At 42.7% G+C, this 25,693-nt stretch overlaps 1 protein-coding gene across 6 annotated transcripts in view; it reads right to left on the reverse strand.

The window, feature by feature from the left end:
- prc1b (protein regulator of cytokinesis 1b) overlaps positions 1-25,693 on the reverse strand; it is a 42,738-nt gene that overhangs the window by 13,013 nt on the left and 4,032 nt on the right. For all 6 annotated transcript variants that reach the window (XR_007451625.1, XR_007451626.1, XM_049603059.1 and 3 more), the window contains 8 exons: positions 25,445-25,678; positions 20,927-21,097; positions 19,094-19,243; positions 18,819-18,966; positions 15,990-16,126; positions 494-589; positions 246-392; positions 49-159 (listed from right to left, as the gene is read on the reverse strand). Coding sequence is in view for 4 of the 6 variants with exons in the window: in XM_049603059.1 (XP_049459016.1) it covers positions 49-159; positions 246-392; positions 494-589; positions 15,990-16,126; positions 18,819-18,966; positions 19,094-19,243; positions 20,927-21,097; positions 25,445-25,678 (1,194 nt within the window). In the remaining 2 variants the exon portion in view is untranslated. The remainder of the gene's footprint in view (positions 1-48; positions 160-245; positions 393-493; positions 590-15,989; positions 16,127-18,818; positions 18,967-19,093; positions 19,244-20,926; positions 21,098-25,444; positions 25,679-25,693) is intronic.

Below are 25,693 nucleotides of genomic sequence, written 5' to 3' on the forward strand. Positions count from 1 at the left end.
AAAGCAAGAATTTATAGTAAAACTACTAAAGTTAACTGGATTTGCTACCTTTCTGGATTTATTTGGGGTAGTAGTGCAAAGGAATCTGCGTTTGGTGGGGGTTCGCACTGTTGTCCCGTACAGCATGTCCTCCTCGGTCTGTTTGCTTTTTTTTAGATGCTGTTAAGAGTTTGTAAAAGTGTCAACCAATTTCCCAGCAAACATATGGGCTCTAAACATACAATTCAAAAAGGCAGCTTGTTTACCCTCTCTTGTTTCTCCTTCTCTTTCTCTATTCGGTGCAGCTCCCACTGTTCCTCCACATACTGTAGAAACTTCTGACCGTTTACCAGAAACTCCTGATTCTGTTCACTTTCCCATGCATCAGTCTGGGCTTTTAGTTTCTTTTCAAGCTAAAAAAAACCCCCCACACGATGTCAAGTTACTGGCAAATGCTTAAGAATTGTTACAAGATGTTCAGTTTAGAAAATAATAGGCAGCCTTCATGTCTTACCTTGGGCAGACTTTTCTGCAGCTCAGACCTCTGTTTCTGCTCTTTGAGAAGGTTCCCTCCTCTGTTAGTGAATCTTGTCGGATCTGTGGCTTTATTCTGTGAATGAGAAAGATTAAGGAGACAGATTATGACCCTGGTAAACAACTCGTTAGCATACAGCAGTGTGACCAGCTAAAATAAATAAATTCGGGGGTGTAATGATAGAGTTACAGTTTTAAGAATCCTGTAAACCTATAACCTATCCAACATATACCCAAAGTAAACTGAAAGCTGTTCTTGTTACATTTTTAGTACATGTACATGCATAGTCTCATTTGTACAAAGGAGGATAAGGGCCATGATAAAGTAAAAAAAATCTTAGATTTCAAGAAATACAGTTGTAAATCTACAAGAAAAATGTTGAAATATGTGAATAAAATCAAAACATCATGAGATAAAACTTTTAGGAGAAAAAAGTCACAGATTTACACCAGAAAGTCAGGTAACATGGAATAAAAAGCAACAAAGTGTGTACAAACAGTGTTGGGGTGACAGTAATATACGTTTTAGCCTAAGTAATATAATGTGTTACCAACAAGATTTGGTACACACTGTCCCATTCTTATGCATTCCGGAAGCCGAAGTTGCTTACGTGCGTGCTGGCGTATTTTTCTCTGTCAGAGTTTCTGTCACAAAGTGACATTTTATTCAGTTTTAAGCCACAATTTTATGACATACTTTTCAGAATTGTGACGTTTTACCTTACTGTTTTTTTTTTATCCGGTGTAAGGTTTTTAGTCATTAGATGCTTGGTTTTTTAACTACACGTCCTGACTGCCGAAGCCGGTTTGTTTTCAGCATTACTAACACCAAGTGCTAACCTAGCAGCAGTGGACCTGCCGGGTATTGAGACGACCTACAGACGGCACACTGAAGCCTTATCACCGCAGCGGGTCCACTAGTTGGACCCGTGTCGGTAAGTTTTAATACTTTGTGTCTTGTGTGAATTTCCCTGGCTATCGGCGCTTCGCTGACAACCCTTTGGACTCATTGTTAGTGCTTGTGACCTCTGTGGCTGCAAATTTTATGTGACACTCCTGCAGACATTTTATCCTCATCTTGTGCTTTTATTGTAGACAATTTCCTTGTCCTAATCCTTGATACAATAGCACCACTGAAACTGAAAAAGATTTCCACTAATCCAACACCTCCCTGGAGAAACCAAAACATCAAGGAATTTTAAAGAAAATGTTGTACAGCAGAAAGAATATGGAGAAATAATAAATTAACTGTCAATTATCACATTTTCTGTGAGCACCTAACTATGTACAATAAAGCCATCAAACAGGCAAGACAAGCTCACTTTTCAGAATTAATAACCAACCACCAGAACAACCACAAGATCCTCTTCTCAACCACTGGCCATCTAATTAACCCTGTTTTTACAAAGCCTGGCAGTATGTCTACAAACTCAATGTGTGAAGAATTTGCAGTCCACTTCAGAAGTAAAATAGACTCTATCAGATCAAATCTACCTCAGTCGCACCTCTGAGTTTTAATATCCAAGAACCTTTGTTTGTACACGAGGAAACATGAAAGAAATTTGTCCTGGTTGGTGCTGAGATGCTTGCAAAGGTTGTTTCTCAATTAAAACCAACAACCTGTATTTTAGATCCAATCCCCACATCCTTTTTTAAATCATTTTATAGCTTTTTAAAAGAAGACTCTAACTGCCTCTCTCTCTGCACCGCCTTCATGTGTGTTCACATGCTTTCGCTGGTCACATACGTGAGCGCAGTGTACAGAGAGGCAGTAAGAGCCACAGGCTACAATGAGGCTAAAAACAGAGTTTAAATTGTGTTTTTCCAAACAACTTTTTATGTCGGGGCTTCAGGACATTTAGATCACTACGGAGGAGCAGTATGGAGATATTTTGTGGTTTCAATTATGTGTTTTTTGGACATTTTAATATGGGGCGCTGTCAGCCTGCATAAGGTGGAGTTGTGCTGCTACCCACTCTCCCCTGGGATCTCCGCAAGGGATGTGAGGACTCTAAAGCTTTACCTGAGCCTCCCTCAGCATATGGGTGAGTCGGTAAGACTGCTATGGTTAAACCACGTCACGAAACAATCTGGATGCTTCTGTACTTAATAACTACAGACCAATATCCAATTTACCATTTTTAAGCAAAATTTTAGAGAAACTCGTTTTTAACCAGTTAAATGATTTTATGAGCTCTCACAATATTTATGAAAAATATCAATCCGGTTTTCGGACTAATCACAGCACTGGTTAAAAGCATTCGATACAGTAGACCACTCAGTCCTTTGAGACAGACATCTCTTGTACTAGTAATTTTTGTAAATATTGATGAATGTTCATCAAAAAGCTACAAAACACACAGCTTTACATTGCCGTGTCTCCTGGGGCCGGTTGCACCAACTGGTCTTAAGCCTGGTCTTAAGCTAAGTCGGTCGTAACTAGGTGTTCTAAGTCCAATCTAATAGTTACGCCGGTTGCACCAACAGGGCTTAAGCCTTCTTCTCACTAAGACCGGGCGTAAATCTTACACCTAGTCAAGAGCAGGTGTAAGGTCATTATCAAGTTGCGCTCATGCGGTCTAGAGTGCAGAGAGCGCAACTTGATTATGGCACGTCTCATCCACCATCTGTATACGAGCGGGCATTTAGACGGGAGAGGGTAATTAGGGACAGAAGCAATTGGACATAGCCTATATAATGACGAGGACCTGATTGAGAAGTTTCAATTCAGTAGGAGAGATCTGTTTGAATTTATTGTAGAGCTGTCACCGGATTTACAGTTTGTGTTGGGCTGCAACGCAGCACTACCACCCGCCCTCCCACCAGGCAGGGGAATCCTCCCCAGATACGTCAACAATGATGTCACTGTAAATTGAGGTTTTCGGGGAGGACCCCGCCAGTTAGATGATTTTTTTTGGAGGAGATGTATTTTTTTGCCTTGCTGAGAAGATCTTTCCACTTCTTCCTCATGTCAGCCTCTGTATGAAGGCAGCCAGAGTCTGAACACGTATTGATGTGCCCCGTTATCTCTGCCCATACCGACTGTTTTTTCTTATTTGTGATACGTCTCTGTGCTGGCTGTACAGCTTGATTAATTTTCTAATTTCACTGTCGGTAAAGTTTTTCGTTGATCCTTAATGTTTTCTTCAAGTCTTAAACTGTAAATAAACTGTCAACACAGATGAGAGGGGCTGTCAACTGTCAACTGTCATCTGTCAAGCACAAGGGGTGATTCAGCGGCGCGTCATTTAACGTCACTGTGCTCCTCTAGGCAGGCCGCGTGGGGCATTCCGGGGCCATTCACATGGACGCACACAGCTAAAACCAGCGTAGCTAAGACCAGGCGTAAGCCCTGTTGGTGCAACCGGCGTAAGTCCGCTCCTTAAGACTGGTCTTAACAAAGACCATCTTAGGAGTTACAACCAGGCGTAGTAAAGACCAGTTGGTGCAACCGGCCCCTGATGACCTAGGGCCAATAGATGTCCTTTTTAACTGTATCTTACATATTAAATTATGGATGGCTAAGAATTTTCTACAGCTCAACCAGGACAAATCTGAAATTTTGGTCATTTAGTACTGAAGCCCAGAGAGAGAATCTCTTTTTTTTTTTTTTTTTTTCTTCAAACCTGTCTGCATTAGTCTTCATAGCTTAGCGCCACAAAAGGGTGTAAGCTTTTTATGAAGATTGATGCACTGTTAATCTTGCAGTCAAGTATTTTATACCCATACTGTGCATGGTTGTGACCGTCACCCACCCTCCCTGGAGACTAGCCTATCAGCCTTTATTGGAAAAACTTCCTAATACGAGCCAGAGAGGGCCGTGATACACCGTAGTGTGTCAAGGGGAAAGTAAGGGACAGACAGAGGGAACTGAGGGACAGGTGCTTAAGTCCTGAGTTACATAGCGACAGTGCATGCGGAGAAGAAGGAGAAAACAAACAAACAAGCAAACAAACAAACAAAACAAAACAAAAAAAAACAGGAGAAACAGGCAGTGTGGCTGATGTATTGTGGCCTTGAGGTTGTTGTGCTCCATACAGATTACCAAAAACAAACAAATAAATGTATAATAAAGAGAAAAAAAAAGAAAAAAAAAAAAGAGAAGTCTATACTGAACACCAGATATGTGAGAGTCCTGGTGGTGGAGGAAAGCCCAATTGTGGAGAAGAGTTGCCAGCGCAGTGTGGTAGGTTTGAGAAGCAACTGAGCCCCTTTTGAGTGATCCCATCGATTCTTTGCGATGCATCACGGGGCTGAAGTATCGGACATGCATGCGTGTATTTGAACCCTCCCAATGTGTTTATGAAAACCATCACCAGGGACCAGGGCCAATGTCCCAGCCCTGCGGGAGAAGGCGGGCGGCGAGGCACCCCAAGGCCGCAGGAGCGCCCAGACCCCACGCCCAGGGAGCCGCAGAGGCCGCATGACACCACGCAGGCCCTAGGACCCAGGGCGGCAATGGCCAGCACCCCCAGAGAGCCAGAGACACACCCCAGATGGGCAGGGCAGAAGTCCCGCCCACCCGCTGCCCAGCGCCCAGAACTCCAGCAGGAACCCACAGAGCCCCCAGGACGCCACCCAGCCCACCCGCCACAGGGCCACGGGACCCCCCCCCCCCCCCCCGGGAACCTAGCGACACCACCATGATGTAAATAGGCTCCCTGGCTACAACTCACAGCCCGAGAGGGCCTGGCCCCACGAGCCATACCATGCGTATCTACAGTGTGTGTTGACCCACCACCCCCCCTCTTACTATGATTCTCCGATCCCTGACGGAGAATCATTAACCCTACACCGTGAGTGTGAATGTGAGTGCCCATAAATGTGATGTGGTGCATTAAAATTGAGGGACATAGGAGACAGGTGGGGGCAAGGCTGATGGCTACAGCACACTGCTGACCTGCAGCCTGTGCAGCCATAAGGCACCTGTAACGTGTTCCCATCTGTCCCCCAAGATGTAGGTGTGTGAGGTGCTTTAAAATTGGAGGACAGATGAGGATGGGTTGGGGGACAGTATGGAGGGCTACAGGACACCACTGTCCCATAGCCTGCCCCATCGTGAAGCCCCCCAATCCATCAGTGGTCTGCACCTCGAAGAGTGAATGTATGTGGTGCGTTAAAACTGTGAAATGTGTGGTAGGTGAACTAAATGTGGTTTAGGAGGCCAGGCCAATGTAGGCCTGGCCCGAAGGCCGGAGGGAAGGATGAGAGGGGGTAGAAGGTGGTGCCAACCAGACCCCGGCGCCGCGAGGCCCCCAAAGCCTATGGGCAGCGGGCCAGGTGGGCCCCAAGGAAACCCAACGAGCCCCCACCGAACCCCGCCCCCCAAGCAACTGCAGCGTCAGGCCCCTGCAACGGTCCCGACTTGGGTCACACCGCCCGCAGCAAACCGGGGCGGAGGGGGAGCCCACCCACCCCGCACCACCAGGGGCGTAAACAGCCCCCCAGGGCAGACCGGCCATGCCGCCACAGGCCCAGGGAACACAAGGAGACCCCGCCACCCCCAGGAACACAGGGCGAGGAGTCCAGACGCACCCGCCCCCCAGGGGAAAACCGCCCGGCCCCGCGATCCCCCACAGAGCCAGGGAGCAGGCCCGGATTCAAGGGAGAGAGTGCACTTAACACATGCTTAAGGCCTTGAGTTCTGATGAACCGCTGTGGTATATTGTGGTGAGAGAGATAGAGGGATTAGGGGTTACATCATTAACAGAAACACATTACATATTACACAACAGTTTTTCTTGAGTTGTAATATTTATACATGTATGTACAGGTGGCATATGCTCACAGGCTGAGTGGCACTATACAGACACGTTTACTGAGTGGATAAATGGTGACCATTAAGTATGTTAATTGGTTTCTGTGGCCAGCAGATATTTTCTCCAGTGAAATATGTTCTGCAAGTAGATTCAGCTAATGGTTGATGTTGAGGGTCTGTTTATCTTTCCAGTTGACTAGGATTGTTTTCTTTGCGATGGCGAGAGCTACTAGAAGAGAACTGCAGTGGCTGTTTGGGAGGTCAATTGTCATCAGGTCATCAATTAAGCACAGGTTGGGAGATAATGGGATCCTGCAGTCCAAAATGGAGGAGAGTTTTTGAGTGACTGTTGACCAGAAGTGCTGGACAGGTGAACATAACCAGAGGGCATGAAAGTAGGTGTCAGCAGTGTTCTGAGTACACTGAGTGCATATGTCAGACTGACTGAAGTCCATTCTATTCATCTTTTGTTGGGTGATGTGTGTTCTGTGGAGTACTTTAAATTGGATAAGTTGTATATTAGTGTTTCTTGTCATCTTAAATGTATTTTTGCATATCTGAGTCCAGAAGTCAGGGTCCGGTGATACACCCAGCTCTTTTTCCCATTTTAAAATTGGTAAATGTATAGAACTGGTCTTTGACAGTAATTTATAAGTCTTAGAAAGGTTCTGTTTATTTCTCGGAGAAAGCTTTGTAATATGTTTGGCAAATTCTGGTGGCTGCAAAGTATCCTGAGGCGATGGGATTCTCTTCTTGATTGTTTTTATCAATTTTAAATATTGTAGAAAATTTCCATTTCTTATTTCAAAAGTTTGAAAAGTTTGAATCAAAACAATTTTCCTGATTTGTTACTGTGTTCAAAGTTATTATATCTTAGCTGTTGTATGATAAATTCAGTTTTCTTTGATAGAATATTGTCCAGTTGCGATTTTGTACACTGTAATTGGCTCCATACTTGGTCACTTGGATTGTTTGCATATTCCTGTGTTAGTTGTTTGATTTTTATCTCAATGTTTTTGCTTGCAATTCCTGTTTCTTCTTGTAGGAGGAGAACGATATAATTTTTCCTCTGATTACTGCCTTCCCAGCTTCCCATATTAAAGATGGAGATAAATTTGGAGAGTCATTATCTTCAAGAAAGTTTGCCCACTCCCGTCTCACCATTTTGTCAAAGTCTGGGTCTTTAAGTAATGAGATATTAAAGCGCCACGTTGGGGACCGTTTATGGATGGTTTCTATTTGCAGATTGAGTGATATTGGTGCATGGTCGCTGATAATGATCGGGTGTATTTTTGTGGTAATTTTTTGTTAGATGGAGTTATTTAAGAGAAAAAAGTCAATTCTTGAAAATGAGCGATGCACAGGAGAGAAGAAAGTATATTCCCTCTTCAATGGGTATTTGAGTCTCCAGCCATCGCCAAGCCCAAAATCACCCATATATTCCTGTATTACCTTAGCCGATTGTGATTGCTTTGTCTGTACTGAGTTACCAAATCGGTCTAATGATGAATTTAGGACTGTGTTAAAGTCTCCTCCGATTATAGTTGTCGAGCTGTCTGATAGGTTTGATAGTAGAGAGAAGACTGTGTGAAAGAAGGCTGGATCATCATTATTAGGAGGATACAGATTAACAATTGTATATAATTTGTTAAAGATAGTTGCCTGAATAATGATGTAGCGGCCTTCTGGGTCTGTAACCGTGCTGTTTAAGATAAATGGTAGTCTCTTGTGGACCATGATGGAGACACCTCTTTGTCTGCTGTTATAGCAGGATGAAAAAATTTGATTAAAATTTAGATCTTGAAGAGATTTTTCTTCTGACTTAAGTAAGTGGGTTTCTTGTAGGAGAAAAATATCTGTTTTCAATTTTGTGACAAAGTCCATCACATTTTTGTCGCCTGTGAGCGAATGCCGTGTACATTCCAGGATACCAAGTTTAACTGTGACATTAACAAAGTGGGGGTTCTGTCATATTGTGTGTGAGTATGGAGAATAATCTGTGTGTGTGTTTCTATCTGCATGGATTTTGCACGAGTAGATGAACATTAGAATATATACAAGCATGTTAAACAACCAGAAGCACCTGAGCCTTGAAGTATTCACAAACCTGAAAAACAAAGGGGTTACATGGAGTGTATGTGTGTGTGAGGTGAGGGAGGGGGGGTTGAGCGAGAGGGAAGGGGGGGGGGGGCATGGAGGAGGGAAAAAAAAGAGAAGAAAGGGGAGAATTCTGGGTGGAGTATGTGAAGTGTACGTTCACACCTAGTGAGATTTTTTTTTCTTTTTTCCTTTTCACTAGTTCAGTGTTGTGTTCATTATATATACATATATATCCATATATCCACATGTACATAAATATACATACAATATACACATAGATACATATGGGGGCCGCACAATTAATCGCATCGCAATCGTAGGAATGCTTAATTATTTGTTGCAGGAGAAATGTGTCAAAATACCATTTTGAATGGAATATTAGATTAAATATTGTCAGGCTGCAGAGATGTTGTGGGTTATATACTATATTCTGCAGACTTAAGAAGATGTCTCTGTTTTGTACAGATCCCTGCAATAGTCGCACCTTAGTCATTTTGATATGTTTTTCAGAGATAATGAAAATAATGATGTATGGATGTTTTTTTTTTTTCCTTCTTCTTTCCTTTTATAATACAATTAAGTCATGATTCTACTTTGATTTGTGGATTTAGGGGCACTTCTCATTTAGAAGAGCCGTGGGGTGGTGGTAGGGTGCCGGAACAGCTGCCCATCTATGTACAGTGGTGGAAAAAAGTTTTCGGACACCCCATGCATTTGTGAAATATTGCATTAAGAATCACTCTTAGGTCTTCAAGTGCAATTTCTTTTAGTACAGTCACAGCCAAAATACTAAATCAATCCTAAAAAAGCCATTAAAAACTTAAGATTGGTTCCATAAAAATACATAAGAAATTGTGAGTATTGGGTCATTTTGCTACCAGTGATGAAGGTCGTTCTTTTTATTAAAAGACACAATTTCTGTTGCAAAACTTCGTGTCTACATAAAGCCAGCACATTTGAAAGTTTTTCAGACACAAAAATGGCTAAAACAAGGAACCTAACGCAGGAAACACGCCTGAAGATAAAGATTCTCAGCCACGAAGGGTACAGCTGCCGCCAGATAGCCAGGAAGTGCAGATGCAGTCCTTCGGCAGTTGGATACACTCTGCAGAAATACAGACGAACCAACAGCTTGGAAGACAAACCAAGATCTGGGCGTCCAAGGGTTTCTTCAGCAAGAAATGACCGCATCCTGATCCGCATGTGCAGGCAAAACCGCCGAATGACATCACAGGAGCTTCAGCAGCAGTGGTCAAACCAAACTGGTGTCCAGTGTTCCACCCGCACTGTACGTGGCCGACTTTTAGATCATGGCTTAAGGTCCTACAAGGCTATCAAGAAGCCCCTGATCAATGAGAGACAGAGGTTAGCCCGGCGTCGTTGGGCCCAGGCACACAAGAACTGGACAGCCAGGAATTGGAAGAAGATTTTGTGGTCAGATGAGTCCAGTTTCCAGCTTTATCTTCCTCCTACTAATGTGAGGGTACGCAGAAGGCCAGGCGAAGCATTATCTCCAGCATGTACAGTACCTACTGTCAAGCATGGTGGAGGCAGTATCATGGTTTGGGGATGCATGAGTGCTGCTGGTGTTGGTCATCTCACTGTCTGTGATGGCACATTGAACTCTACCAAGTATTGTACCATTCTCAAATCCACATGCTCCCTTCTGCTGCACTGTTCCGTCGAGGTAAAAACTGGATGTTTCAACAAGATAATGCCCTTGCCACACATCCAAGGCCAGTAGAACTTGGTTGCAGGAGCACAGTATCCAGGTCTTAGAGTGGCCAGCTCAATCCCCGGACATGAGCCCCATTGAAAATCTGTGGTGGATTATCAAAAGGTCTGTTTCAAAGCATAAACCCAAGAATTTAGAAGAATTAAAAGCAGTAATTCAAGAAGAATGGGACAAGATTACCCCTCAACAGTGTGAAAGGCTCGTGGGGAACATGCCAGCCAGGATTAGAGCTCTACTACGTGCCAATGGCAGGACTACTAAATATTAATTTGATAATGAGATGGTTTATTTATTTTTTGTTCAGTTTTGAACACATTCTCTGTTATTTGTTGACTTTGATACCGACAATGTTGAGAACTGACATATTGAAACTGTCAAGAATTTAGTTTTGTTTGTTTTTCTTGTAAACAATAAACAAAAAAAAATATAATTTGTATTTGTTTGTATCTGTCTAATGCAGCCACACCTTTTGAAACACAAAAAAGATTTTTCCACAAATATTTCATGGTAATATTTGAGATTGCGTAAAATTTTAAGGTTGTCCGAAAACTTTTTTCCACCACTGTATAATTTATCGACCACAAGAGAGGTCCTATTTCCCCTCTGCCTGTGCTCTTTTAGGATGGGATATAACACTTTCTGCCTCTCGTTGATTTCCCTGGGAACTGATCGTTCATACCGAACGAGGTGCCTTTTAGCTCTCGTCCTTTACTCTTAACAAGCATTTTCTGCTGATAATGTTCGAATTTGGCGATGATCGGACGAGGACGCTGACCTCCTCAGGGTCCAAGCCTGTGGACACGGTGAAAGGTGATGTTGTTGACAGTCTCCGTCGGGATCTTGAGGGCCGTCACCATGAACTTTTTTACCTGGACTTCTGGGTTGTCTGGTGTGCTCTCCGGGATGCCAGAAATGATTAAATTGTCTTTCATGCTTCTGGACTGCATATCAAGGACAGTTTCCTTCAGGAGTTTATTTTTCTTTTTGAGGAGATCTACATCTGAAGTGACCGTCGCTAAGGTGGAGCGGAGATCAGCGTTGTTTTTCTGCAGGTCGCTAATCTGCTGGTAAGTGAACTCCAAGCTTACCTTCAGGTCTTTTATCTCCTGGTGGAGCATACCGAGCACTTCTAGCTTCCTGTTGATGGATTCCAAGATGCTAAATTCAGAGGATAATAAGTCTTGTGTATCGGTAGCAGAGTCGGTCCTCTTCCTCTTATTGGGGTTGTTGGCAGGACCCTCCATGACGCACTCGTAGTAGTAGTGATCGATAAACTCTTCTAGGTCCTCCACTCTGGCTGATGGTGCAGGCTGGAGTTGTCACCCGTTAGATAGTTATATTTGTTTGGGTAGTTTGGTGATATCTAATCTAGCAGCTACGCGCCGCCATGTTGAATCTCAAAATCTCACAGTGGTCTCGCGGTCTCATGGTGCCATTCCTCCCTGTCTCCAACTCAACGCGAGAATCTCAATGAGAGATGGCATGCACTGGCACTGAACCCTTGTCAACAGGTGAAAAACCTGGGAGCAGGGTTCCTACACATTTAGAATTTCAAAATTCCATACTTTTCCAGACCCTCATTTCCAGACTCGGCGTCCCCCCCCCCAGAGAATATGCAACATCTGAGTAAATATATCAGTGTATCATAATTCACATCATATTTGATTGTTCTTAATAGGCGATTGTAGCCAAATACCATAATGGCATGCAAATAAAAACTCAGGTAAGTTCAATGTCTGGGCAGAGGCAAAAAGGTTGGGACTCTGGGTGCAAGCGATGCAGTAACAAGTGTTTTTTCCTTTCATGTGACTCAGAATCGCCTTCTCCCCCATGTTGGCGATGTCAAAGGATTTCACACAAAGCTTGCATCTAGCTCTGTGTGTGAATTGGGAATCCTTGGCCAACCAGTATTTATATACGGTATTGTCAAGCCATCCATCCAAAAACGTGCATCTATTGTGAACCACGTGAAACTCGTCTTCTTGTCGAAGGTGCAGTGTTGGAGTGAAACTTGATACCTGGAGGGCTGGAGGAGGGTCATGGGGCAGCGGACTGGACATACCACTTGGTCAATCAGGTAAAAGGGGCGGTATGTTTTCTGAGACGTTTGTGCTCACACAGACTGTGCTTGGCCCGGCATAAAACACGATCCGGATTGATTAAATTATTTTTGGAAATACCTAATTTTCTATTTTAGAAAACAGTATTTTAGAACAGTGGTAATAGTCTGGAGACATAAATATTTTTTCCATCCTTTATTGTTCATTTTCCATACTTTTTAATACCTGGAAATTGATCAAATTTATTTCCATACTTTTCCATACTTTCCATACTTGCGTAGGAACCCTGTGGGAGTCATCTTTGATTCAAATCTAAGTTTTGAACTCCACCTTAGAAATGTCATTAAGACTGCATTTTCTCATTTAAAAAATACTGCCAGATGTCGACCGTTTCTCTCTCAAGCCAGTACCAGGGTATATGCAGGAATCCTGAGGTTAATTTCAATACCTTTTTAAGACTTTTTTAAGACCTTCCAAAAAAAAAACCTTAAGACCTCATCACCACTTCAAGCTGTCGTTAGCAGCAACGCATCTTTCAAGGAATAAAGCTTGAAAGAATAAATTAAACCAAAGGCAGGTTTATTAAAATACACCTTGGTCATAACAAGTAACACAGCTCTACAGCTCAACATCAGCTATTCAAGGCCAACTTGCTGAAAACAACAACCGTATGGCTAGCCCCTTGCATGTGGGATTTAGGGCTGACCCAAAAAATTCGAAGCTTCGTTCGATGACCTACGTTGCAGAACCAATAGTAAATCCGCAAGGCAGTCCTTCAGTGGCTCCCTGAACTCTTGTGCTCGTAAACATAGTCCAACTAGAAACACGTGTAGCTGTACAAAATCAAAGTTAGTGGATGTTTGTCGCGTTTGCGGCGACTCTCGCCAACTTAAAGAAACAAATGACTCATCTGTCCGGCCGGAAAAACCAGCAGAGTTTAGCTCTATCTATCTATATATATATATATATATATATATATATATATATATATATATATATATATATATATATATATGTATATATATATATATATATATATATATATAGTATATATGTCACATTTTTCACGTCACTATATCACTGTTTAGACCAATCTGATGTTTGCAAAGATTACTATTTCAAAAACATGCAGGGCTCGACAGTGCGAGCATTTCACTTGCATTTGCGACTACAAATAAGTGTGTGCGAACTGTAAAAAATATTTAGGGGCACATGTGTGCATAAAAAAAAAAATCAGCCGAAGCAGCCTATGTTTTTGTCAATAAAAAAATATGATAATCTAACCGCAAATGTTGGAGGAACTCCAGCCACCTTCCCTCTTCCCTGTGTGACACGGTTAAGAACCACACCGCCCGCCACGAATAGCCTCAAAGCGCCGAGAAGTGAAGCCAGTTTCCTTTCGGCGCCCATGTTAACCGATTGTGTCATCCACACTGGTCGCGCCACTTAGCTCTGCCGTCGGCCCTGCAGTGATCATTTCGGCGTCTGGTCTATTTTCTGCATGAGCCGCGAGCTAATGTGTCAAGCTGGGTAGATACCCACGATGGAAAAACAGCCCCAAATGTGACGGAGACAACAGTTGGGAGCGGAACCGCTTGTCGACCAGCGTGGAGAAATGCACGTCTGATGTGAACGGAAGTGCTCTGGCTCGCGGGAGAATTTCGGTGCGCTGCACTTCGCAGGCAGGGCAGGCCCTGGCGTTATGGGCGGTTTTCCAAGTCACTGTCGGCACAGTGATATAAGTCCCACTGTCGGCAGGGTGGAAATAAGTTAAAGTGTGGAGGAGACGGACCGGGAAAAGCAGCGGACCTCCGGGGAGGCCTGCTCCGTTCTCCCCGCAGTTAGGGACCGTTCGCCACGGTACCGCTGCTGGGCAGGGTGGAAATAAGTCCTGCAGAGTTTCAGAGGACCTAGAGAATGTTTTAGGATAGTAATAACATCAGTGTTTCCGCTACATTCATTTAAATTATTGCCGCCGCTGCTGATCCTTCAAAACATTTTTGCAAAATGCACCACCCCTCTGAGACATCTGTGCACTTGCACAGTGCAGCAGCCAGTATAGTGAGGAGAGCAGCGGTGAGGGGAGTGGGGAGTGGGGGAAGGCTCCTAGTTAGGGATGCACTGAATATATTCAGCCGCGTATTGCAAAAAAGACACACATTCGGTATTCGGTGGAATAAGTGAAAAGCAAGGCCGAATAATAGTGTCGTGTTTTGATAACGCAATCAAACAGCGTGCGGTGACAGAGAGTAAAATGTTGGCAGTGTGGCGATACACAGTAACGGCGAATCCCGCCGGTTGTGGGTTGAACGGGGTCACAGACACAGACAGGAATACGTATTCCTGTCAAATACAGTGGCACATTATAACGGCTTACAGGCAAAGAATTCCGGCTCCAGGTGAATAACTTGTTGTCAGGACTGCCCAAAAGTACCTGAACAGCTGAGCCATGGCGGCACACAGTATGTGTCGTATCAGAGGAGAAACTTTAGGGACTGTTCGTTACTTATGAAGGAACTTGTCAGGGGAGGAGGGTGGCTGGTTGATTTTTATTTCATTTATTTATTTTATTTTGATCCCCCCATGTTAATCGGAAACCGGAAACCTCCTCACTACTCCACGTCTGCCCACGAGACATTTTCCAACTTTTTCTTTTTTTTACCTCTGCTTTTCCCAGTTTGCGCTTGGCTTTGTTTTTTATCTGCCCAAAATGCACTGCCCTCTATATCACTTCCTCTCTTTGGTTAGCTGGAAAGCAAAGCTGGTAAGCAAACCGCAACAGGGTTCACTTGCAAGTGAATTAAGACCCCCAGGTTTCAAGCAGACCAGGGTTTGATCGTTTGGTCCGCACCAGAGTTTGAATGAGTGTTCACACCACTCCAAACGAACCGAACTTTCCATGGAAGCGGACCAAATAGCGCCAGTGTGAATGCGTCCTTATTAGCTATGTTTCCATCCAAAAGTGATTCGAATCATTGGGAAATGCGCATTAAAAGATACGAATCCTGTGTGTTTCCATTAAATGTACGGACTTTGGTGAAAACTATGAATTCGCGCAAATTTTCCGCAGAACCGGAAACAAAACAAGTCTCACATTCTTCTTCTACGTTTTCTGGCGGTTGGCAACCAGCTTGTAAATGCATTACCGCCTTCCCAACCCGGAGTGTGGATATCACCATGGACCATCACCATATTGTAGTTTGTGTGAATCAGGGGATTTTAATTTGAATTTTGGCGTTTCCATCATAATTTTCTGATGCAGTACTTCTAGATGCACTCTGTATTCACCACAGAGGTCTTTAAATTTGGTTAATGCTGCAGCGTGTGTTGTTCAGCCGGATTACATGCCAATCGCTGCTCCTTTTGTTAATGTTAGTCTCTGGGTGATGGCATAAGTAAGTATTCACAATATACTTCATGTTTGCCTTGCAAATGTAATTATTTAGACATTAATTTAAAACAAGCTTACAACCACTGTCCTTTTGTGAAGATTAATTAGTACAAGTTAACCTTAGCTCATCTGCAATATAAACTGACTTCACAGTTGAGTTTCACCTCTTTTGTTCCATCAACATCATGTTATGAACAAATATTAACATAATTGATTATTAACATTTGCCAATCAATGCCGAATCCACGTCCGCATAGCAATGCATCTAAGAATCTATTTTTCCCCCACCCCTTAAAATTGGTCCTTGGGCCAGAATTGCCCCCCCCCCCCTCCTTCAGACATCTCTACTAGGCCTTAACAAGGGGCATCTCTGGTAACGTGTGAAAAGGATGAAAGTACTATACAGGACATCTATCATAAGAGTGTACTCACCTCCAGCTCAAGGAAGAGTCTCCAGCTTTCTTCCCACTGGTGAACTCCGTCAAAAAGCTCTTTGTGATCCTCATAATGCTGCTTCAGCCTCTGGATCTCAGCATCATGCAGACTCAGCAGCTCTTCGGTAAAAGCCTCTAAAAATAATCACTTAAAGTGTTAGTACTTTTCTAAGATTTTTCTTAGAATTTTCCCTTGGCAAGATAAAAGTTACTCACAAAGCATCTTAGGCCTTAAGAGAGCTCCTAAGGTGAAAAACTGTTAAGAGGAGGGAGGAGGACTTTTAAGAAGCCTACGATTGTCTTAAACAGAGAAGATGGCGGAAAGACAGAGAGGAAGGAGAGATATTCTCCGTATATTGAAGGACAGTGATTTAATAAGACGCTACCGGCTTGATCGTGCAGGGAGAATGTTTGTGGTTAACCTCATCAGGGTTGAGCTTTCTTTTGCCACCCAGCGTAGTAATGCAATAACGCTCGCTTTGGATTGCAGCACGTACCAGCGCTTCTCACACTCATCGCTTGTGCGTAAAAGGAGAGGGAACGACGCATTGATTTGTTGGGCAATGTGCTCCCAAGTCTACCTCTTCCCTTGTGCCGTGATCCTGGGACCGAATTTCCCTCTCAAAACTCATTTGTTGTCTTCCATCAGCTGGGCCAACAGCAGGCACTGCTCTTCTGTCCAGTTCGGCTTTCTCGTTCTTTTTTTTTCTCCATTTCGTTCGTTGTTTTGGTCATTCTGCCAAATCAAACCGCTTTTTACAAGGAGGCCAGCAATCACAGTAATTGCTGACAGCTGAGTCTGCGTCCACCATTAATATCAAATAGATTAAAGGCGCTGTATGTAAGAATGTTGCCAAAACTGTTACTGCACTGCACTCAAATTCAAAATACTGCCGCGAGTCGTGTCCGCCCCCCCCTCCCCTACAGATTTGAGGTTGCTGGACAGCGGCACACTGGAGACTGATTTGTTTGCCCACGGGCGCCGCGTCACCGCGTCCTTGATCTTCGGTTTTCCAGCGGACTGTTCAAGCAAGTCCGGCTTCTCTGCTGCTAGCGCTGCTGCCAGGATACAGCGGTGGAGTAGCTGGCTGTTAATGCTATGTACCGGGGCACTGCTAACGCTGTTGCCAGGATACAGCTGAGGAGGAGCCGGCTGCTAATGCTATGTACCAGGACACTGCTAACGCTGCTGCCAGGATACAGCGGTGGAAGAGCCGGCTGCTATGTACCGGGACACTGCTAATGCTGCTTGCCATGCTGCTGTAGCTCAGTCGTAACCGTAACTGATGCTGAGACTCTACTGACTATGTGACTGGTAGACGGTGGTGGGTGGCGCAACAGGCTAAAACACAAATTCAAAACATAAACATGATTTGCGGAATGTTTTTAAAATGCGAATATTCTGGCTGTGCTATTGTTGTCAGTGAGATCAGTATGTTATATGAACATTATTCCTTAGTCTCTGTGACATATTAGGATGATTTTACGACTATTTGCTTTAGATTTCTTACATATAGCTCCTTTAAGTAGTAAAATTACCAGCATTGCGAGTAAACATAACAATAAGCAAATCAATATAATAATCGGCATGTGAATGAGGTATGTTCAAACATTTTGAAGCTGTGTAACAATTAATTTAATTTTGCTGAGTTTCATCATCATGACAAAATTATTTTCACGATTACACATTTCTTAATAGCCGACAGTCGAAGCTCTACAGTATGATCGGTTGATTTCACTGTCAATTCATTACTAGGAGTGCATTTTTTTCTTTTCTTTTTGTAGCAACCAGTCACAGCTTTTACAAGACTGCGTCATACCTAGCAACAGGGTCAACCACACCTCCTCACTAAGATAAATGTTTCTGTCCCCTCCTTGCTCAGAGTTGCTTTCAGAAACTTCCTGAATCACCCTTAAGCTAAGATTCCTTGCTCGCAATTTTTAGGCTAAGTTAGGAGCTCTCTGAGAGGACTCTGAGAATCTTTGTGAATACGGGCCCAGGGGCCTTATTCACAAAGCTTCCTGGTGCTAAGATTGCTCCCAGTGACGAAATTCTAAGAAAATCCTTAGAATTGTGACGTTTTCTTAGAATTTCCCCTCAAAGTTAAGACTAGGTCTTTGTAAAGATAAATTATTCACAGAGAATCTTAGCCCTTAAAAGAGCTCCTAAGGCGAAAAACTGTTAAGTGCAGCAGGGAGGACTTTAAAGATGTTTAAGAGTTTCTTAAGCAGAGGAGAAAATGGCAGAGACACAAAGGGGTACAAGAAATATTCTCCAAACAATGCATGGCAGTGAGTAAATGAAATGCCACAGATTAGATCGTGCATGGATATGTGTGGTTGATCTCATTAGGAGTACATATACATTTCACACCTAACGCCGTAACACCAGAAATAAAATTATCACTACTAAGATATCTGAAAAGCTAGAAAATGCAATAGTGCAGCAGTGATGACCTGGGGCAGAGATCACACTAATAATGATAACATTTTCACAGTGAGCAGTTCATTTCATTTCCACTGGGTGTCCACACCTTGCAGGCTCACAAAAGGCCGTGTCTGTGACAACCAATCACATCTGTTAAAAGAGTGTCATACCTAACAAAAGGGGTCAACCATACCTCCTCACTAAGATAAACATTTCTGTCCCTTCCTCGCTCAGAGATGCTCTGAAAACTTTCCTAAATCGCTCCTAGGCTAAGACTCCTTACTAAAAAAACATTTAGACTATGTTGGCAGCTCTCTGAGAGTATTCTCAGAAGCTTTGTGAAACAGCCCCAGTACTGTTCTGATTAAGACAACTGAGATGTTACACAAGCGAACCTACCACTGAAATACGGAGAAAATGCGTGCCGCTGGTCAGTGCTGAAGAAGCACTTTTCCCAAAACACAGCAATCTCGGAGCGGAGGGCATCTGTGACATTGCGGACGTTTAGTAGTTTGAGCTCCTCCAGACGTTGAATTTCTGCTTGCAACTGAAGAAGAGAAACAAAGTGAGCAGGGCAAAAAAACAGTCACAGTACTGACAGTCAGACCATGAATAACAGGAGAAAAGAAAACTAATATTAGATGTACTAGGAAGTTACACTCAAATCTTCTCACCGCCTCCAGGTTCCTCTTTTTGGACATGACCATGTGTTCGTTGAAGGCGTCCCTCTCCTCCTGGGGCACCTGCAGTCTGTCCCACAACCGCTGGATCTTCTCTCTGTGAGCCTCACACATCGCTTCATTCTCTGCCTTACGTTCCTCAAGCTGCAACATCAACAAAAACAAAGGAGTATCAGTTACAAACTCGGCTGCTATGCATCAATTATGGGTTGGTCTGACACGTCCATTGTGAACAGCCCAACTAGGGTTGGGTACCGTTCATAATTGAACCGATACGGTACCTGTACCAGTATCTGGAATTCAGTACCGGTACCAAATGGTACCTTATTTCGGTACTTTTTAACCCTATGGGCCCTAGGCCTTTTTGGGGTATTTATACTGCCCTTAATTTTAAGCTGATATCACAGTCATTATAAAGGCTACATACACATGCTATATCTTGTTTTTTCAGGACAATCTGGGCTAACCAGATTTGCCATCATTTCATGTTCTTCTATGTGCCTGTATTTTATATAAATTTTTATATCAATGAAAAAAACAAATCTGTGTGACTAAATTCTTACATTTTTACATGTATCTCAGCATAGCAAGTTGGAAAAAGACATATTCTACCATATATGAAGAGGGGAGACTCTCTGGAATCTGGCAATATAAGAACCATGATGCTGGGACATTCTGTCACTTCACAGCTGTCCAAAACATGTGGTTTGTGCCAGGCGGACATGTTTGCCAGTATTTTTTCATTATTGCAAGAAATTCCATTGACTCGTTCACAAGTCAAAAATGTGCTTTATCTGAAAGAAACAATCAATATTTACATCTAAGATCATAGAAAAATAGTCAACCAAGTGCAATGATGTCCTCCAAAATAATATTTGTTTGTCAGTTTCAGTTATATATTGGGGAGACATTTTTGGCATTGGTGGGGGGGCACGTGTCACCCTCAGTGTATATGGTGACTATGGCCCTGTCAGCATGCATTAGGCTGCAGTTGTCTGGGTGCGCAAAGGTGAAGTGGCTGGTCTTATCATACACAGTTTGATGGAGTGTCAACTGGACAATATGGAGATATCTGCATCTTGAAAGCCGGACTACAAATGTGGATAGACAGGGAGAAACACACGCAAGCCTAAGACGTGGTAAGATACGATATTCCTTACTATATGAAGTGACTGATAACAAGATCTGTATAATGGGCTGTAAAGAAATTTGTCAAGTTTTTATTTTGTAGACAATTGATCTGTATTTAGAGCGTGATGGGATGACAGCACAATGATGTGTGTGTGGTCCTGCGCTTTCATGTGATATGCGTGGCATTTCTGTGCGAGCCTGCGTTCGCGAGTAATCCATCCAAGAGTAATGTGTGTGCAAAGCTGTATGAAAGCTCTGTTATACATCATTTTATTGTAATTTTTTGCTTTGACAACTTTGGATTACCGACAAGTGCAAGTGCTTGTCTCTCCACAGTCGTGGAGAAAATCCACAGAGAAGAACGGGTGTGAATTTGGACGGACTATGCATCGTTCAGGCCCATAGTCTAAACTTCTCAGTTTCAACATTTTATTGAGAACATTTAGGAACAGTGCTGCACGTTAACTTTTGCCTTTGTTGCCATTGTTGCTGAGTCTGAGGTGTGAGTCATGCGCTCTCGCTCCGCCTCCACCTCAGGTACCGAAATGTGGCACCGTTTCATTTTAAGTGAATCGGTACTAGGTAGTACTGACGTGAATCGGTACCAAGTACAAAAAGTACCAAGTTTCGGTACCCAACCCTAAGCCCAACTGGTTTAAAGCTTCACTAAATGCAGTATTATAAACAGCATCTTACCTGACAAACCAGCAGTTTGAGTGCCGCGATATTGTCTCTGGAAAGGCAAAAAGAGTCCTCATCCTCACAGATGACGTCATTCTCAAAGCTGGTCTCTGGGATGTAGTCCAGCTCCTCCATGTGCAAGGTGATCTGCCTTTTGAGGTCCATGAACTCAGCATACCGCCTCACCTGAAAACATGACAGCAGTGCACCATTTTGTTGAGTACACATTAGGTTGTTTATGACAGAAGTTGTTGTGAGGTGCTGTAGTGACCATTGTAGTGACCTGCTATATTTATGCCAGATATGTATTTAAATATTTAAACTAGTGTTGTCACAGTACCAAAATTGGGACCCACAGTACGATACCAGTGAAAGTATCACAGTTCTGAGTAGTATCATGATACCACAGCAAGAATTAGGCAGATGTGCCTTTTGTCATTTAGAAAAAGATAAATCACTTTTCTATAATACATCAATGATATTTCAATGGAATAAATTACTTACTGACTTATTCATACTTCAAAAGCAGCATCAATAAGTGATTAACATCGGTGGGATCAAAATAAACTAAAGAAATAAAATAAAAATCAACTGCGAGTAAAATGCTTGCACCGATCGTAGAGCTCTGTGGAAAACAAATCACTGTAGCATATATCAGGGCTCAACAATAAGGATTGCCCGATTGCCCGGGGCAAGTAAAACTCAAGGTCGGGCATGTAAACTAACAACATAAAAATAGTAAAAGTTAATAACTAATTGATAAAATAAACATATTTTAAAACATGCTCCTTCGGCTCTGATGCAGCGGTCTCTCTGCCTGAAGTCACAGGCACAGCTGTGTAACAATGTCCTGCCCACAGCCCCCATTGATATTATTTTGCACGACAGACGCTTCATATAATAACAGAACAATATACTATTTATGGTGTTATGTCATTGTGTCATTTCTGTCTCTACATGGTCACGCGTTAACAATTCTCCTCTGCTCTCTGTATCGTGCACGGCGGAGTTCCGCCACACACGCAGGTGATCACGCTAGAGTGGCTCGGGCCGCATTTTCCTGACCAAACCTCACCCCATGTCCGGTGCAGTTTGTCAGCTGACAAAGTTATTGTTATGGACACTGTGTAAATAACCAACAGACTGCTGTTATGCACAGACAAACAGCTGCTCACACAGCAGCGTAGCATGGCACTCGTGCTGAGCTTGTGTTGCGTTCAGGCGTTGTCACGTAAATAACAACTTCCAACACTTAAATAGGTCATAGCACAAAACAGCAGCATGTCATGTGACTATTTACTTTTTTTATATTCAATAAAATTGTATGTTCCTAAATCTCGAGACACCTCATATGTAAGCTAGACAGACATTTCACCTGCTCATTACTGTGCACACATGTACTGTATGTACTTAGTCCTTAAGAGCCCTTCTGGTGCCAGTAGATACATAGAAACCTCCCAGCAGGCTGTGCTTTGCAAGCATACAAAAAAGTTTCACGCATGTGAAAATTATTTTTCATGTGTGTGCTTCACCTCCGCTGCTACAACTCCATCCTGGGGGAAACACTGCTGTGTGCGTTTTGTGCAACAGGTGGATGTGGTAGTCTACTGGTAGAGTAGGGAGAGAGCTAAGTAGCGTTGAAGTAGAGTAGAGCAGGGCAGAGAGATGGAAGCAAAATATATTAAACCTGGTGTTAATACAGCAGAACTGGAGAGAGGGGTGAAAAATAAATAGAGGCGGGCATGGCTCAAGTAGGGCGCAAAATTATAGACGGAGAACGACTGACAAATTTTTCCCTTTAAGCCCTGACACTGTCATTTTTGTGTAGGAATTAAGCTACAATACATGACATATGTTGTTTTAATTAATAAATACAGTGTGAATAAAGATTACATAACATAAAAATAACTGCAGTCTTTGTTATTTGATAGCCGCTTAAATTAAACAATTTTTACAGGGCAAGTAAAAACTGATTTTGGGCAAGTAGATCTCTGACCAACTTGCCCGACCGGGCAAGTGGGAAAAAAAACCTTAGTGTTGAACCCTGATATATAAACAAATAAATGTGTATAAAATTTTCAACCAATGCAAAAACAGATTTTGTGGCAATTGAACCTACATTTTTTATTTTATGACCATCAGACTTTAGCTGTAAATTAACTCTTAGTAGCAGCAGATTACGAAATGTCAGGTTGCAAAAATACACTTTACAGATTTCCTAAAGTGATGTGATAGCAGGTCTAAATTTTACCATTTACAAGTAGACAGTAAATATGACAGTTCCGGTAAGATGACTGCAAGATGATTACAACAATGTTCTGATTCATGTGAAAACATGTCAAACAAAGAAGAGAACCTTAAAGACATTTGATAAGACTTAAAATCAAGGGTCTTCTAAGTTTTTTCTGGCCAAGGACCCCTTACTTCAAGAGATACAGAGCAGAGACCCCCTGCTACATATACCGTATGAAATTCAAGTTGCATTTGAGAAAATTTTTGAACATTTTCGGGCTTGTGTGTAGTTATAGCATGTCTATGCTATACCAAACATACTCGGGTGGAACGTACGCGGAGTGGACTACGCGGAGTTCCGCCCAGACTAAAAGCGGACGTCCACAAGCCCTGTGCGCTCAAAGCTCAGATTTAACGTCCGCGCGGACTCCACTCCGCGCACCAGTGACTGCTCGTCAAGTATTTTTCACATCGCGGGGATTTTTCACGGACAATTTTACAGGAAACTACAATGCGGAAGTGCGCTCAACTATGAAAGCCCGAATGACTGCGGACATTCCTTGCGGAGTCCGCTCCACTTATAGTACACCTGAGTCTGTGAGCACCTTAAGCCAGCAGCAGGTGTAGCATGTCTATGTGGTTTCTTTCTTAAAGTCTCTTGCTCGAAAATGTACTAAGCGATCCATTGTGGCGCACAAGAGTGTCTGTATACTTGGAATAATACTGCAGCTAACTGGCCAATACGTTTTGAAAGAATGTACATTTTTGCCAACTACTTCATCCCGCCATTATGGATAAGTGCTGCCACCCATTTACAAAGTTATGCATAATCTAGGGTAGGTACGCTTGAGTGACGCTGTCTGTGTGGCATCACTGCACTCAGACCCACCCCTCGCTCCTCCACTCCTCCACAGTTCCAGCCTCTAATCCATATGGTCACTTCTGGCTCCAAAAATCAAGATGGCGACAGCAAAAATGCCAAAATCAAGGTTTCAAAGCAGAAGTCCACAAACCAATGGGTGGCATCACGGTAGCTACATCAAGTATTTTTACAGTCTATGGCTAGCTCACATGATTGCACAAGCATTCTTAGGTAACAGGAGAGGGAATCACCAGAGGCGCCACGATTCAACATTATCACAATACTTAAGTCACAAAACAATATTATTGTGATTTTAAACACGTTATGATACACGGCCTATTGCGGTAACATATTGTGATAACATGTATTGCGATTTATTACCCTTTTACATGTGTAAATTATGTTTTAAAAGGAAACTTTGTCAACATCTGTTTTATCAAATAAGATAAAGTTTTCAGTCTGTTCATCTCACTTCAGCGCTTCTTGTAGCAGCTAAATGTATCTAGTGGACTGAAAAGCAATTGATTTTATTATTCTAGAGGGCTACTAAAAGTTACCTTTGTATATGTAATATTAATAATTTATATAATAAAAAAGTCAATACTTGGCATCTGTGCATCAATACGATTTTGCCACACAAAAATATTGCTATACTAGGCTGTATTGATTCCCCCCCACCCCTTGTAACAGTTAGCCTACTACTTACATTAACGTTGAGTACTGTAAATTATTAGTATTATTTTTTAATGAATAGGTTGATTTATCTTTCCTGATATGACTGTAAAAATGAATTGCCCTTCTGGGACTAATAAAGTATTCTGAATCTGAATGTTGAATTCATATTAATGTGCATTTTCAGACATATTTTAATTATATAATTTCTTAAAATTTTATTTGAATTAAATCATTTTAAGTAACTCTGAGGACCCTCTGGAGTTCGTGGACCTTCTGTTGAAACCCAGACTTTAAGTTCTTTTTTTCTTAAATATTAGTTGCTTATGACTCTGAATTTGATTAGATGTTACAGATAGTGGATGGATGGATATCACTAGTCAGATAAAAAAATATATATTTTGAACAGTTAATATTCAACTTCAAGAGCACCTTGTGTTTACCTGGAGTTTACCTGAGAGCACCCACTAATTTTTCTTCTTTTTATGGTTTCATAAAAAAAAAAAAAAAAATACTTTAAAAAGGTGGGGTTTGAATTTTATCAACCTAGGGGAGCACATCAACTAAGTAAATTGCTAAAATGAGGCTTTCACCTTACAGAGACTCTGATGATTACTGTGCTGCACAGACAAAAAACAAAGAAACAAACAATTTCCAAGTACAGTTGGTGCCCATCTGCCACCTTCACCTACAGTTTAACCTGCAACCCTGGCAGAAATTTGCTTGTCTTTTCATGCAGGCAAAACATCTGAGCAGCAAGCTCCCACCTTCTCTGCGTTCTGGTTAACAATATGCTGGCTGAAGCTCTTCAGTTGATCCGGTGTGGGGACAGAGTCTGGAGCGATGCCATAAGGCATGGAGCACAGGACATCACACAGGTCCTGGTCCTGCTCCAGAAGGACCTTCAGCTGCTGCTTCCGCTGAGTCTTCTCCTTCATTAGAGCCTCCACCTGTGTGCGGATGTTCTTCTCCTGCTGCAGCATGCTGATCCCATTCTCCTCCTGAACACACAGAGG

Source organism: Epinephelus fuscoguttatus, linkage group LG2, assembly GCF_011397635.1.
Source record: "Epinephelus fuscoguttatus linkage group LG2, E.fuscoguttatus.final_Chr_v1".
Taxonomy (NCBI): domain Eukaryota; kingdom Metazoa; phylum Chordata; class Actinopteri; order Perciformes; family Serranidae; genus Epinephelus; species Epinephelus fuscoguttatus.